This window comes from Salminus brasiliensis, chromosome 3 (assembly GCF_030463535.1).
Source record: "Salminus brasiliensis chromosome 3, fSalBra1.hap2, whole genome shotgun sequence".
Taxonomy (NCBI): domain Eukaryota; kingdom Metazoa; phylum Chordata; class Actinopteri; order Characiformes; family Bryconidae; genus Salminus; species Salminus brasiliensis.
Genome location: NC_132880.1, coordinates 23,449,592 through 23,466,721, shown reverse-complemented (window position 1 = coordinate 23,466,721; position 17,130 = coordinate 23,449,592). Strand labels below are relative to the sequence as shown.

At 42.3% G+C, this 17,130-nt stretch overlaps 1 protein-coding gene across 1 annotated transcript; it reads left to right on the top strand.

The window, feature by feature from the left end:
• The first annotated feature begins 8,652 nt into the window (after positions 1 to 8,652).
• xkr8.3 (XK related 8, tandem duplicate 3) lies at positions 8,653 to 13,555 on the top strand. The gene is made up of 3 exons (XM_072674682.1): positions 8,653 to 9,152; positions 11,242 to 11,429; positions 12,517 to 13,555. Exons 1-3 carry the CDS (start codon positions 8,824 to 8,826, stop codon positions 13,257 to 13,259), a joined length of 1,260 nt encoding a protein of 419 aa, XP_072530783.1. The 5' UTR covers positions 8,653 to 8,823; the 3' UTR covers positions 13,260 to 13,555.
• Positions 13,556 to 17,130: the final 3,575 nt, after the last annotated feature.

Below are 17,130 nucleotides of genomic sequence, written 5' to 3'. Positions count from 1 at the left end.
CACTACGGCCAGAAGATCACTAGCTCAAATCCCTGTCATGCTGCTTATCAATCACCGGCGGTCTACCCGGGGTCCAAAGAGAGCACAATTAGCATTGCTCTCTCCAGGCTGGGTAGATGGCCCTCTCTCCCCACATCACTCCAGTGCAACACTGGCCGGCATATACACAATGCTTTCCTCAGAGCGCGTTGGTTGCCTGTGGCGTTGCATTCCGGCAGCAGGTCGGAAAAATTAAGCGATGGCTGGCTGTGCTTTTGTTGGAGGTGGCATGTATCGGCCTCAGTGTTAGGAGCATTGCATGTGATGGTGCATTTGTATACAGTGGGTAATTGCTGGGTAAAAGCTGATGTTGAGCTCCTCTTAGTGAGCTCTTTTCTAATCCTAGGGGATTACTGAAATATTGAGATCTGCTTTATTTCTCATTAGACAAAAGATAAGAAAAGGCATTTTTCCTTTGAGCAGGGTTCAGCCATTTCTTTACTCGATCGCTGTCCACCAAACTGCTCAGTGGGAAATCCACCAGAGCAATTCTGCAGTTCTGATTGCCCACTATGCAAAATCATTTTCAATCACTGTTTTTACGGGTCATTTACTGCTTACAACAAATGTGCAGGGGTTTCCTTGTGCATATCTGTCCTTACCATCCAGTTTTTATGTATTTATTTATTTATCTGAAAGAGAGGTGATAAAAATAACTCCCTATTAACAATGAATGTGCTTAAGCACATGAATTTCCACCACACTATATTCTGAGACAGACCAACCGACAGACAAACAAGCCCTAATGAAGCAACTAAAGGAAAGTCTGCAGCAGACACTGCACCACTTCCTGTCTACAGACCTATATGTTTCTGTAGAGGACAGGTGTTGGATGTTAAAAAACTTTGTCTGTGCGTGGATGAGAGTGCAACTAGTCCCTCGTTACAAACATCTGCAGACAAAGGCTGACAGAGGGAACGCTGCTTTGCATAATGAAGCAGTTTTAGCAACTTCCCGGCTAACCCCAAAATCAGCTTTGCATTCAAGAGGAAATTAAAAGTTCCTCAGTTCAGATTTCTCACACTGCTCACAGTAACGGTTCCATTACTGATACAGCACTTTCAACCTTCTCAAGCTGCACACACACACATGTGCCATATGCTTAAAAGTTTGTGGACACCAGTTCTCCAGCTTTTCTTCCAAAAGCAAGCATATTGAAAAGCCTATATTTGTCCCGTGTTTTATACTCTTTAAAAAGGCTGGCCACTGTAAGAACATACTTGCATTCAGCCATTGGCCACTCTTGCTCATCCCAAAGATATTGGACAGAGCTCCATTACTCAATGGAGAACACGGTTCCACAGCTTAGTACTGAAGAGATTCACCATCCTTTATCCAACACTGGGCACTGAGCATTGAGAGCTTAGGCTCATGTGTGGCTTCTACAGAGCATCCCATTCTAGTGGTCAGTGCATGTATAAGCAGATACAAGTTGTGTGCGCATAGCTGGCCACTTGCTTTAGCAGTGGGAGTGTCAGTTGGAGTGTCCACAAACTACTGGACATACAGAACATTTTCAGATATAAAGCCATACAAACATTATAAGCTTCATCTCTTAAACAGGCTGTTTCTGAAGCTGTACTTTGAAGACTGCTATAACGAGCTCTGATCTGATTGAACGGCCTGTATTGTCCGAGCAAAAACACTCCTTAAAAGCTCACTATGAATGGGCGGGGCTACATGTAGACAAAACCTTTAGGGTTGTAAAAAAAAAAAAAAAAAAAAAAAAAGGGGGGGGGGGGGGTGTGTGTGTGTGTGTGTGTGTGTGTAAAAATTATGTTCCATAACATATCCAACACATATCACACACATATCCAACTACGGTCCAACTACGCAGACACACCATCCTCATTCACCATGTGTTGCTATCGCCCGATGTGATTGGTCAATATGTAATTAGCCAATCCTGACAACCGATCAGATCATATTTGCGGATGTAAACGGATACCAAAGCCAACGCAAACCGTGCAAACCTCAAAAGTGGCCAATTCTAAAGGTCTTAAGAGACGATGTATGGAAGGTCACAAAGGCCTCCATAATGCTGCATTACCAAGTCTGCCTGGAAACGTTAATGTGGCAACAGAGCTATGACAGACCTCATTCTCCCCATTTCAAGTCAGTGTAGCACCCGAACTACTCTGAAGCTGTTATTTTGAAATAGCTACAAAAAAAAAAAAAAAAGGTACTGCCGTCTGCTGTTTCAAATATTTTTTGCTGCTTTTATAAAAAGATCAGCAGCTGCTTTTGATTATGAGCAAAATGACAACCATGCATTCGTGTGTGTGGGTGTAAAAATACGAATGTGCGAATGTGGCTTGAAGGCTGTTCCGGGTTACCAGGTTATAGTTAACCACAGACCTGCTTCTAATCACACTCTGGGTGGGAGGGCTGATTGAAGATTACACCAAAAGGGGGAGGGACTTTGTCCTTTTTGTCCGATAAGCAGGGCTGAATACATCCTTTAGAAGCGGTCAGTGTGATATTGCAGTTTACAGTAGCGATACTGCAAAAGGAGTTTGGATAAATCAAGGCTCTCTCATCTTCCAAATGTAAATCACCTTGGTCAATATTATGTCCCAGCTTCTCCCATAGCGTGCAGCCCTAGTGACAGAGCAAACCTTACATTGGCTGGAGCGCATTTCAGACAGAAACTGCCCTTTAGCCAGTTCACCTGACCACAGAGCAGGCAGAACACACAGTGCTAAGTGAAGGGGCGGGCTTGTTTTCTGTGTGGCTTAACAGTCGGAAATGAGGTATCCGTGCGTGTGAGGTGAAAGATCGTACCAGAGAGAAAGCAATGACATGGAGAGTTTGTCACTCTCACTGTTACTCATGCAGTGTGTGAGCAACAGTGTGCAAGGGCAAGAGAACCAGATGATCCAGATGCTAAATATGAAACCATCAGATAGAGACAACAGTCGCTCTACCAGCTCCCTTTTAGCAGTGCCAAAGTTTTGGACCACGTCCTTCACCACATTTCTGGCCGGAGCGAATGACCCTTCCCATGACCTCAGCTCAGAGCGTGGCCTCAAAACCGCACTGCCAAGAAAATACACACTTTCTCCAGTGACACAGTCCAGCTTGTGAAGCGGTCGGCGTTCCTCCTCATTTTTAGAAACATTATTACACTCCCTTTTCCTCCCTTCTGACCAGAGCTGTAACGATTATAAAACGTCTGTGTATAGTTTACTGACAAACAGTGCTCTACCATGTTCACATGAGCCACACAGCCATTCTGACAGATTGTAAGTCACTACAGGAAGCATGAGAGACACTGTGGGCATAGGAACATAACAAAACACTAGAGATGCACCCATTTGGAATTGAATCCCGCATTCTGAAAGACTTCTGAACTTAAGTCTACAATAAAAGATCAGCATTAACGTAAAAATAGAGCTGTCCCAATCTGTGGAACATGAAAACGTATCTGCTGAAATGCTAAAATTTTACTAGAGGGAAAACCACACATCTTTCTTCACTGAACAACACGTTCAGAACGGAGATGAATTGGCTAACGCTAATGGGGCCAAAACAACCTGATCGGGACATCCCTAGTAAAAATTCTCCTCTTTTAGCTCTCCGTGACTCAACCAGGCGCAGCAGAGGTGGCTGGCACATGCAAGTAAAAGGTTTTTATTTATTTTTTTATATAAACACATCCCCATAACACTCACAGCTGTGTGTTTAAATCACTTACAGGCAGCCATTAATGACACCTAGATTAATATCACTGCAGTTTAATCTGTGCTGGTGGGAAACAATCCATTTACTCAACTTAATCAAATCACATCGCTCAAATTCCACAGGGGCAGAAACTGGAGACAGGAAGACGATCAGTGCTGTCTGAAGCCACTGCAAAAATCACAACATGGCCATTTCGCTTCATGAGAACAGCTCAGGGTCATGACAGAGCAAGACAAACTCTCCTACAGCAGCTCCATGAGCGGTCACAGCAGGGAGGCATCGGCACTCGTGACAAAACAGCCCTCGTGGATTAGCCTAGCTCATTAACAGAGATCCCAATCATTAAAAATGCAAAGTGGTTGTGTAAGCGCTGTTCAGACAGAGGATGCAAATGATTTGTTTACAATTTGTGTTGCCAGCAGCTTCTAGCTTCTCCTGAGGCATTACGAAATACGCTAAACAAATTATCACCGTTATGACAAAACTTCACACCTCTAAACTACCTTCTCCAAGTCAAATGTTTTCACGGATCTCAACGACAACAAGTCTTGGGGAGCCACGACCCTGGCACCAGTTCCCGGTTGCCCTTCTTTGGATCCCTTCTGGTAGGTACTGACTACTGCATTCCGGGAACACCCCAAAAGATTTTGGAGATGCTCGGACCCAGTGGTCTAGTCATCACAAGTCAGCCCTTGCCACGGTCACTCAGGTCTTCCAACACCTCAACTTCAAAAACTGACTGTTCACTTTCTGCCTAAAAAAATTATATTGCACCTTATTAAAACATGACCATTGCGGTTACTCGTTTCATGGCTGGTGGGTGCACGCTGGTGCAAATTTACAAATGCAGAAATGTGAAATTAAGAGAGGAATATACCACTGATATAACTGCTTGTCTCTTAAATAAAACTCTTAAAGAGTTACTGATACTGAAATATTGTACAATTCAAATTGAGACCAAGGCCTGAGTTCATGGAGCTGTAAATGAAGAACAACCTGATCCATGAAAAGCTTTATGGAAACCGGCCCAGTACTCTGAACTGGGAGAAGATATTCTCCTCCTGCAGCAGCAGCACAGACACAAGTGAAAGCTCACCAGTGTCAGAGAACAAGACTACCTGATGGGTTACCATAAACACAGTTACCAAGGCTACTACATCTGTGCATTCCCAGATAACGTTGATGAAAAGTGGGTTGTCTAATTGCTTGTCTTGTCCTTGGGCTGTTTGACTGACAGGTCTGTTTCACACTGCGGGCTAACCAGGTGTTGGAACAGAGTGTGAAACAGCCTTCGTCAGCTGGAAACATCAGTCTAAACCTGAGAGCAACTGGCTGGTAAAGGGTCAGTATCACTTTTTAAAAAAGGTTTAGAGTTTAACCTAATACATAAACAGTTATGCATTTCTGATGTTACTGTTCATGTCCTTGTCCATATACAGACACTTAGTAACAACGAAAAAGGGCCAGCATAAATTCGCTAAAAAAAACATCCACATATTTGGCCTATGGCAGTTTAGCCCCAGTCATTCACGTGGTCATAAAGGACTGTTTCATCCTGGTGGTCGTTTCACAAAGCAGGGACTCTGCATGTGTTTACCCCAGTTTTACCTGTCCTCCCTACTTCAGTTTCTAATCTGGCACACTTTAAGAACTTCCACTGATGAGAGACAGGCCAATAAAAGCAAATCATAAACTAGATCAAGTTTTTTTTTTTTGGCAGATTAAAACCACTTGGTTATGTTCTGTTATGTTGACTGACAAACCTGTTGGAATTGAAACAAAATGTTGGAGCTGATAAATAGGCTATTTACTTATTTTAATGATCTGATACCTGCTAGTAGGCACAATTATTAGTAAATAATAAATGAGTACCTGTGAGGTATTACCTGTGTGTATTCAGCCTCCATCTGAGGTAGGGTCATTTGTGGTTTGAATTTTGGCTCTAAACCAGCCAACAGCGTCTAGTAAACTCTGAAATGTCCCCTGGGCGGAAGTGATTTAGGCCATAATGTGATTAACCTACAGCCCTGATTCTCTAATGGCGTAACTCAAAACACCTGCTCTCAATCAGATACATGATCTACATAAATACAATTTTTCTTCACATATTTCTATACAAATTTTATATATAAGATGGATCACATGATTGCCCTGGTTTGTCCCAGGAAATCTTCACATACTGCATCTTCATGCAAAAAAAAAAAATCACAAACGTCTCTAAATAGTTAGAGATGCACGGATACCACTTATCCTGTTGCAATACCAGATTTTCAAGAATTAGTGTTGCACATTTTATAGATTGTATTTTTTTTTTTATATCTTATCCCAAATAAGATCTAATAAGCTTGAAACAACAGCATTTACTGGTGGAGTAACTGCACATTTGAAACGTTTTCAGAGCTATGAAGAAAGAAAAACTGCTGCAACGCAGAAACACATGCAAGTAGGGAAGCATAATCTGACTAAGCTCGACCAAACAGCTTTTTAACTGGTATTTAAAATTCACAAAAGTTCACGAAACATGTTAGTAAAGAAGGGTTGGTCACATGCAGGGTGCAGTGGACCATCTTTCACACTACACCTAAAACTAGATCAGAAGACACTGATCTGGGTTCTCTGGTGGCTTTGGGCAGTAAGTAAAACGCATGTGTGTGTGTGTGTGTGTGTGTGTGTGTGATCCTCCTGGGATCCTCTTCAAACATCACCAGTAACCCTTCCAATATAGCTAGCTATCTAGCTAAGCTACGTCTGCTGACAAAAGCCCAAGCAGGAACAACGACGAACCAGTGCCTGCACAAGACCAGGCACTCCAGCTAGCTGCAGTCTTACAGCTCAATCTGCAGCTAGCGAGTGCTACAACTCTCAGATCTGACAGTCGGTATTTAGCCCAGCTGGGTTAACAGGTTGGGACAGATAGACTTACAGGCAGGGAAAGCCCTAAAACGATGAAGTCAATGAACAGACAGGTGAACCGACCTGTTGTTGTCGACGACGCTTAGCTGGTTCGTTCGACGTCGGGTTCAATAAACGTGCCATGAAGATTTCTATGAACGTCTAGTCTATCCCTGCTGGGTCCAAATTCACGGGGAGAGACTTTCTGACAGTTCCAGCACAAAGGGGGCACTTTAAGTGCCTATGTTTACACGGTGAAGCCACGAAAGTCGGACAAACACAGACGGAAAATGACGCGTAATTTTGAAAAATGCGCCGGTTACCGTTTAACCAGCGCCAGGCGGAGGTAGCTAGCTAGCATAGCTAGCCCACCAGTGCTAGCTGTGATATGGGAGCGCAATGTATACAGTGCGTTTAGCTAGCCTAGCTAGGCAGGGCAGCACGAGAAACAGAGAAAATAAGACCCGGCACAGTTAAATTGAGGTCAATTCGGTTCAATTCCCCTCGACAAACACAGACTCGGCTCAAAATCGCTCCGTTTACCAGCCTTTGTCTAACCAGCGTTGGCGAGCTCTGATGGAAGAAGAAGAGGAAAAACAGCCGCACAGGAAACCCGCATCTTTCGCTCAATTTCAAGCCACACCTCGCTTTTTCAGCCGCTCAGAACTGAAAGAAAAACACGCCGCGCACTTTACTGAACTCAGAAATAGAGTTAGAAGTGGGGTTTCAAGCGCAAAACACGGGGGTTTTCTCTGTAAAACTTACCCATTCTGTCTCCGTGTCCGAGCTCTCGGTTCCTACGCCTCCTCACAACTCACACCGCCACGGCCTTACGCTACGCATCCAGCGTATCCGCCACTAAACGCCCTTAACGGAAACGCAGACGTCGGTGCGGCTTTCGTGAATAGCGCCAGCGCTGACTCTCGCGATACTGTGTAGTCAGAAGCCACGCCAAACAATGTCAAGCGAAATGTGAAGTTTTTTACAAACCTCGTTCAAGACGTCTGGAGCTGCTAAACAAATGAAGGAAAGAGGGACTAATTGTATAATCGAGCCAGGAAGATACGTTGTCGATTGATTATTCGATTTGTGGCTGGGCAAACGGATATAGCTACATAATAGATAGCTAGCTATATTTCTCACTTGATCACAGACATCACAAGCCTCAAATAATATGTACAGTGACAAAAAACAAACAAATGAATGAATAAATATAAATAAAAAACAAAAACAACAGTTTTAGTGGAGACTGCACACGACGTCTAAAGAGTGGCTACAGATTTTCTTTGTCTTTTTTTCTTGTCTTTTGAAAACAAGGTAGATTAATTATTTTCGGTAGAAAACTACAGTTTAACGTGTGTGTGTGTGTGTGTGTGTGTGTGTGTGTGTGTGTGTGTGTTATTGTGGTCCACCTGATCATTTAGCCAAATCACAATCATTTACCGCTTACTCTGACTTAGAGATGTACTAGTGCTGCCCTCTGCTGGTAAGTGTACGACACTGCGTTGCATAAATGATCTTTCCTCCTGAAATCTTAGCAGTTGTGATATACATTTTACTTAATAATACTTATTTTTTATATATTTATTTAGACAAAGAGATGCTCTTTACTAATCTCTTCGCTGGGGAAAGCTGTCTGTTACCGAAGTAGAAAAGAACCGAGGACACGTAGCTAGCTTACTACAGGACAAACATTACGTATATACAATGGCTACAGATATTCTATCATATATTTATTAAAATACAATACACCCAAATGCAATTTTAATGTATTTCCAAATGCAATTTCCAAAAAGTTTCGTGTAAAGTGGGAGGAGCGTTGCTGCTTTGTTTTGCTTACGTCCCAAATGACTCCCTCCTCCCTACCTAGTGCACTACACCGGTCATGAAAGGCGGGATTCCACACTCGGACGGTTTGCTTACAAGTGTACCTCGGCGCCATTTGGGACGCAGCCTTTGTCGTGCTAGTAAGGAACAGGTTATGGGGTTAGTTGGGGGGAAATAACGTTACAGATCCGTTAACTCAGATTAGGTAGCTACAGCTGCTGCATTTAGAGTTTTTATTATTTATTTTTTTCGAAAGTAAATAAGATTACAGCACTTATTTGTATGGTAGATTATTGGTAGCCGGAAAAGTCCGGTGGGTGTCGCGGTTGTTAGCTATAGCTAAGTTTTGAACTTTTGAAAAATGTGGCGGCGTCTGTAGGCATGGAGTGTTTTCCCAGATATTCCTGGCTGGACTTTCTCTTCGCCGTTGTGGGAGTTTGTACGTTTCTGTTCGACGTGGGCTCGGATGTGTGGCTGGCCCGGGAGTTTTACCAGCACGGGGAAGTGTTCTGGTTCTCGGCGCTGCTCGGCTTCATGCTGGTCTCCTCCGTTGTGGTTCAGATGTTCAGCTGGTTCTGGATCCAGTACGACAGCCAGCTGGAGAACTACGAGTTCAAGACCTCCGGCAGGAGAGTGATCCTGTTCGGCGACTCAAAGCGTGTCAAACTCACCTGCCTCCTGCATATCTGTCAGCTGGGCTTCCTCCTCAGGTAAACAGTGGAGAAGCTCATTCAGCAGGACTGTTGTTCACACACAGCTGAGCTGAGCTAGCTCCTTCCTCTGAGCTTTTTTTTTTTTTGGAAATTAGGTCTCAAATCCTGCCTATAAACTAAAATCACCTCATACCCTTTCATCCTGCAGCTTTATGTATTGTTATATTAGATTCTCTGATTCTGTAAAATTGAGCATGGGGATATCCAATCATATCACCATCATCTGTCAAACATGGTGGTGGTACTGTTATGGCATAGGTATGTAAGGCTGCCATTGGAACTGGCTCACTGGTAGAACTAGGCAATATGTTGATATTTGATCGCACCGTGATGAATTTTGTTATCGTGATACACAGTATGCTTTTCCAAGCATATTGAGGATTGAGGATACTGTTAGTGCTTAATAAACACTGATCAGCTGCAGGTTTCATTACAGACAGTGTGATTAGACTGGGTTCATTAGATGGCGTGCAGCAGATGCTGAATAAAAAAACACTGTATTCTAGTAGTAGTATAGTAGTTTTTAGGAATATCGCTACTGATGTACTTAGGTAAGGTAAAGGTGCATGTATTTGTGACTGTACAGTGTACACCGAAATGTGTCCTCCGCATTTAACCCATCTGGTAGTGAACACACACTCACACACACACACACACACACACACGTGTTAGGGGCAGTGAGTACACACACACACACCCAGAGCGGTGGGCAGCCAACTCCAGCGCCCGGGGAGCAGAGAGGGTAAAGGGCCTTGCTCAAGGGCCCAACAGTGGCAGCTTGCCGAGCCTGGGAATCGAACCCACAACCCTGTTATCGATAACCTGCTGAGCCACCACTGCCCCTATGTGGTTACATGTGTCTTGAGAAATTTTGTCTTTAATTGTCTTTAAATATCACTTTTACTGTATTGCCCAGCTCTAGTCACAGATGTTTATTGAGGATAGGATTGCTGATAGGTAAATGCTGCACAACTGACAGCATGGGTTTGTAAAGTTAGTGTTTTGGTGAGAAATAGTAGTTTTGACACACACAGTACTGTGAATACATATATAGATATAGATATTCAACACCATTTGCAATGCTACAACATTGAATAAAAAAATAAAACGCTTGAAGGCCCACCAGGGGACATTTACATTTCACAATGGGAGCCAGATGCGGTCATAGTATTGTAAAGGTGCAATACTATCTTTACCCACCAATTACTAAGGTAGAAATTCTCACAAATATTATCTGGTATGAATGGTATCAGTACTGTCATTTAAAAGGTTCAGCATTGTTCCACAATTGTTCAACGAAGTTCCCTCTGGCCTCATTATTCAATGGTAATCAGAGCGCAGAGGTGGCTGTATGATTTTGTTGATGGAAAGAATGACACATTAAGTGAAATTGAAAACGTCAGGATTTTCTTCACCTCACAAACTATTTGGTGGGTCATTAGACTAAAACGGCCTCAACATGTAAGTTACAGAACAAGCTTCATGGCACCCTTATTGTTGGATGCACTGTGATGGTTGCTGGGGGAGCACACATTCAGAACTCAGTACACTCACATCACTTTGGAAGCTCTTATTACTGATTGGTTTCATCAGTGGAACAATAAAAGGCCACTATGTACATTTTTACTATACAAATTATTTCAATTATATTATAATCATTTCTATTCTACAGTTTTGTTATTCAGAATGGTAGTTTGTGGTACAAGGAAATAAAAATCTCCCAATTTGGTACTGCCTGTTAACCTATGCCTTTGTAGCTCCCTCTAGCACTAGTAATGCTCCCGACACTAGGAGGGTAATACATGGGATACGTGCAAAGCCTCGGAATATACCGCAGGGGTACCAAGCTCCACCACACCAGCTAACAGACGCTGCCTGCTGATGGCAAAGCAGCATGGCTCGGGATTCGAAGTCACGACTTGAATGCATGAAAAGTATTGTGATAATAATTTTGCCATATCGCCCACCTCCAGCTCTACTTCTGAATGATCAGTGTTAAATAGCTAATGCCATGTCCTATTTCTCAAAGGATTATTGTTGGAGATGGGAATTAAACCAGTGACCGTTTTGTTTTCTTCGTCCTCAGGCACATATCGGCCATCTGGCTGGGATTCTGTGTGTGGTGGCGAAAAGAGAAGGGATCAGAATATGCAGTGTATCTGACCCATGATCTCAGCATGCTCCGGCTCATCGAAACGTTCTGCGAGAGTGCTCCTCAGCTGTCCCTCATGATTTACATCATGCTGGACACCAACCAGGCCAGGACTATCCAGTGTGGGTAACCACTTCTGCCTTCCGACTGTATGACGAACGTTAGGAATGGCATAGCTTCGTGTCATGTTCATATTTCTGCCTGAAATCTTATGTAATTATGAAACCCAGGGTCTTTGTGTGGACATCAGTACACAATTAGGTAAACAGGAGGTTTGTCATGTGAAGAGTGTGGTAAACCTCTATTCAGGACGGATGCTTAAGTAATGTGTGGTGGAATGTGTTAGCCAACTTCAGATGTTGCTCATATGAGGAATGTGGGATCAAGGCACATTGTAGTAGACAAAAGTATGATAAATCATTTGCATGCAAAGAAGTGCTAAGGTAGGGCAAAGGTAGGTGAACCTGATGAACCAACAGCTCTGTATATGTGGAAGGCCTCTTTCACGCAGGCCTTGGTGTGGTATGAGTGGCACGGCAGGACAGTAGGGCAACTGCCACACCCTGCATACCCAAATTAGTACATACATAATTTTCACAAAGCCCTGAATAGTCAAATCAGCGATGTATAATACTTACAGCATTTCCTGACATGAGACTAGACAGTCATGTTAGGCTTGTCAATCCACCACAAACTAAAAAAAATGTATGAATTAATTAAGTAGCATTTGCATGGCTTAACCCCTTATTACACACTAATCAGTATTATACAGTAACTACAAGGACTTCCATACCAACCTATGGGGCTATTCTTTGGTAATAGAGGTTTGTCAATAGCGTTTTTAAGGGCTTAAAGGAGTGGGTGTCTGCTATATTGAGCCCAATCCAGTTCCAATCCACCACACTTGATATATATATATATAATTATATATTCTTCTCAATATAGTCATTCTTAATTCCCACCCACTAGCTAGGACTCCCCTTTCACACAGTGCTACTAGTGCTGGAAGGATGAAGTCTAGCATGTCCTTCCGCAGAGTCACACAGAGCACCACTGCATCCAACGCAATACCCTTTGACAGTTGATGCAACTGACAACACAAAAATGCCATCTGTCATGTGCACTGTGTCCAGCTTTCATGCTAAATGGACCAATAGAAATGCTCAACAACAACACCGATTAAACTTTGGCTTTGTGTCCCACATGCAGGTGTGAGTACGATCGCTTCCACAACATCAATAGCGTGGATGGTGGTGGACTACCACCGCTCTTTACGCTCCTTCCTGCCTGAGAAGAGCAAACAGGGATGGCTCTCTTCCGCAGTTTACTTCCTGTGGAACCTGCTGCTGATCGCCCCCAGAGTGGTCACCGTGGCTCTTTTCACCTCCGTCCTGCCCCACTACGTTGCCGTTCACTTCCTCTGTCTTTGGCCTGCGTTCGTCCTCTGGGCCTGTCTGCAGGACACCAACTTCATGGACAGTCGTGCTGGGGAATGGCTCTACAGGGCCACCGTAGGGCTTATATGGTACTTCAGCTGGTTTAATGTGGCAGAAGGTAAGACCAGAGGGAGGAGTGCTATTTATCACTGCTTTGTTATTACGGACAGTGGGATTCTGCTGTTCACGTGGTGGTGGCTCAGGGATCCAGAAAAAACACAACCCTACACCCTCTTTCTTCTCATCTTCATCCCCCTGTCGTACGGCACAGGTCTCTTGATCAAAACGCTCTATTACTGCTGCTTCCACCCAAAGCTGTGGCAGCCGGTGGACTTGGAGAAGGTTCCAGTTGATGTGCCGGATGGAGAAGTGGCTGGAAGTGCTTTTGTCCAGACAGATACTTCCTACCATGATGTTGTAAACAAGAGAATGGCCAAACACGTCAATAGCTTTTACAGCACAAGGACGTTGCCTATGGCTAAAGCAAACGGCCAAGGAGAGGACAGGGTTGTTTAAGGAGGAGAGATGAGCAAAATGAAGTTTTACTTGTATCGTGTGGGTGTTTATATGCACCTTTCTTCGGGAAAAAGGGAAATATTTTATTAGCAGAAGATAATGTTAGCCCAGATTAGATTAGACTTAGATTTTCTGATTTAGACTTTCAGTTGCACTATCCACAACTACAAATGCTGCCGAGTTGGACAGGTTTCACAGAACACTTGCAAAAAAACACTCTGAAAAGACCCACTTTTAGATGAGCTATTTATTAAAGATAGACTTATATACTACATAATATATATATATAATATAATATATACATATATATTATATATATATATATATATATATATATATATATATATATATATATAATACATCATTTTGTATGTGTATGTACAGGGATCACTCTGAATATTCAGAATATTGGCCAATACCAATCCAATCTGACTCTCGGGTTTCATAAATAAAACAACATGTAACATATATATATATACTTCCGATTTATACAGTTATTAGTAGTATTAGTTATGCTTTAAATGACCATTTTGGTGTCGAAACATGTCTTACAGATGTTGATGTTTCACTGTAAAACAGTGATGTTCCACACTGCAGCCTCTAGACTGCTGTGTTGTCTTCTGAGAACTGCTCTAGGTGGGGAATAATGTCTGTTGACGAAGTTCTAACACAGCGACTCAGCGGTAAAAACAAAGGACCCAATTAATTCATTCAAACATTCCTAGATCCCGATTCAAGCTTAGCTGTCCCTCATGATTTATCATGCTGGACACCAACCAGGCCAGGACTATCCAGTGTGGGTAACCACTTCTGCCTTCAGACTGTATGACGAACGTTAGGAATGATGAATCTGAATCTGATTGGGACATCACTAGTTTTAGCATCGCTAGCTGCAGAGGCATGGCTGAAGTTACTCTTGCAAGGTGGTGGGCTGAAAGCCAGAAGGTATACAAATATTCTTGTTCTCTCATTGGTTGAGGAAGTGGGGCAGCCCAAATCACACATCATCACACTTTGGGCAGCCTTGCTCCAACAAGGACCCCAACATTATGGCCAAAACAGAAGGCATGTGAGTAGTTTGATTACCAATAGATCCAGTCTAGCGTGGTCTTTCACGAGCATTCAGAGTAAAAAAGAATCGAATGTAGTAATGTACTCTAAATGTACACTATTAAAAGTATAAGATCTTTGTGGAAGTTTTGGAGGTTCTTCAGTTTAACACTGTGGAGGAACCTCTTCAGGTGCTTTGATGAATCTTCAATGAGCCTTTTTCTTTTGAAACCCTTTTTCTTGAAGGTAGAGCTGAGCAATATGACAATATTTGATCGTATCGCGAAAGTTTGTTATCGTGATACACAGTATGCTTTTCAAAGCATATCGAGGACACTGTTAGTGCTTAATAAACACTGATCAGCTGCACGTTTCATTACCAACAGTGTAATTAGACTGGGTTAATTAGATGAAGAGCCACAAATGTTGAAAACAAAATCACTGGATCTGAATAGTAGTTTCTAAGAATCTGTAGCTACAGATGTTTTTCGTCTGTGATTACATGTATCGTGATAAATATTGTGTATCACGAAAAAAAAATCTTTAAATATCGTGATACAGTATTTTTACCATATTGCCCAACCATAGTTGAAGGTTCTTTCATTGAAGAACCTCCAAAAGTTCCTCAAGGATCTTATACTTGTAATAGCTTGTGGGTTGTGAGCTGCATTTTCCTTTATTTGAATTCAGATTTTTCCAAATTGTTCTGTAAAGCTTGTCCTACCTAGGAACAGCAGAGCATGTTTTGTGAGGAGTTGATCCTCGCAGGGTCATTTAGTCCAGAAGTAGGATTAATCATTATCTGCAAAACTGTCCCTCAGGCTGGGCTTTAAAATACAGCTGAAGGTCTTTTTATGTAGACTAGTCCTGTGATTGATCACAGCGCGTAATCCCTAAATCACTGGTGCCAGCATCCAGCCCAGCGTTTCCTAGCATTGTCAGATCAATGATACCTATAGCGAGTTTGAACATGTTGGCGAGGGAGAGGGATAAACACTAAACAAGCAGTCGGTACAGCCTGTCAAGATGGACAGCAGATTTCCATTGGTCCCTTGGCTTGTGTTACATGACGATGTCGTTGGGATCTAGTACAAAAGCACCGGGGGGGTATGTGTACAATACCGTACAATACAGATATGGCTGATCTAAACACTGCAGTCCCACCTCTCTTAGAGCAGAATACATTAGAATCTCCTGGCTCTTGGTTTGGGTAAAGAACACAGCTCAAGCTGGAGCACATCTGTGGTATTATGAAGAGCCTGTTTACAGTGTGTTTACATTTTTTCGCATAGAATGTTGCTTATCTGTGTTTTTGACCAAACAGTGGGTTCAAATTGAGTCACACACTATACCTCATCTGTAATACCTTATCCTAATGTAAACTCTCAGCAGTGGACCTCAGCGAAGTTTGTTTAGCAATCCTGCAGTATTGTACGTCAGGTTACTGCTGGTGCAGGTCACGTGACTTGGTCATCATATGGCTTGGTTCATCGGACTCCACCTAACATGCTGGCTTTGGTACTGTTTTATTATGTAACAGGAGAGGAATCTGTCCAGGTTGATTGTGTCTGCGAAAAAAAAAGGCACTACATTTTGAAAAATGTATATTTGAAATAGTTTACATTTATATTTGGTATATTTTTTGGGGGGCCATATGATATTTTTATAGTGCAGTTATCATTGTGATAACTGGTTGTTTTTCCAAACCTGCCTAATTTAGAGTATTTTTTATTTTTTTTACAGATTTTTAAAAATGTTTGTGGAGTTGTTTGCAGCTAAAAATTCTAATAATCAGTAATGTTAGCTGATGTTTTAATTATTTAGGATTTAGTTGTTTAATATACACCAGTTTTGGAGCTACCTAGAATTCTTATTTTTATCGGTAATATTTTTACCATGATAATTCAAACTTCATGATTGTTTTATACATATACATATACCCCCCCCCCTTGGCTTTCCCCATGTCAGCTGTCTCATCAGACTACAAACAGTGTATTAACAGTATAGTGTGTTAAGCTCTGGTAATGAGTCTTACCTCCTACTGAGTTCATTAGGTTGCTGAGTGTAAGGCAGAAAGCTGGAGTTTGATCACCTACACTGGTGGTACCAGGGCTGTATTAGCCCACCAACAGCACGGATACTCAAAGATATGGGAGTTGTAAGGGCAAATTGCCAGGAAAATAACTAAAGAGATCTCCTAAAGGTAGGAGAAAGGCAGGAATTGGGCCTCCCAAGGAGCAAAGCATCCAATGAGCAGAGGTCACTAGCAGACCCTGCAGTAAATCCCAGGGTGCAAGTAAAGTACATCGGTTGCACCAACTTATATTTGTCCGGTGCCAAAACTGTCCAGCTTTTAAGTAATGGAATGCTGATGGGAACACTACTTTAGACTGTTGAATATTTCATGGCATGCCAGTGTTGTTATTGGGGGGGGGGGGGGGGGGGGGGTCTTCTTCCTTCTTTTTTAAATTTTTTTTATATATTTTTCATTCACTATATGCTCACATCTGACAATGTCTTGTTTGTCTAATTCTTTAAACATGCTGAAATTAACATCTGAGTGTTATTAATGGTTAGTTACATTTATACTGTCACAGTTTTGTCACTTTTTTATTATTATTATTAATTATTATCTTTATTATTATCATTATCAAGGTACATTTTCTCTCTTCTTTCTCTGCACTGTGACACAGTACACAACACTATACTACTCGAATGTAAAGCACACATGGCTGTTACAGATTTGTGCCCTGCAATGATCTTTACCCTAGTCATGCATAATCATTGCTGTCACACAATACAACCCTTTCTACATTGACTA

Excerpts from the sequence above, each read along its gene's own strand:
- xkr8.3 (XM_072674682.1), top strand. The coding sequence starts at position 8,824 with ATGGAGTGTTTTCCCAGATATTCCTGGCTGGACTTTCTCTTCGCCGTT. Across the intron at positions 9,153-11,241 it reads CAGCTGGGCTTCCTCCTCAG|GCACATATCGGCCATCTGGC; the intron begins GTAAACAGTGGA and ends CTTCGTCCTCAG. Across the intron at positions 11,430-12,516 it reads CCAGGCCAGGACTATCCAGT|GTGTGAGTACGATCGCTTCC; the intron begins GTGGGTAACCAC and ends TCCCACATGCAG.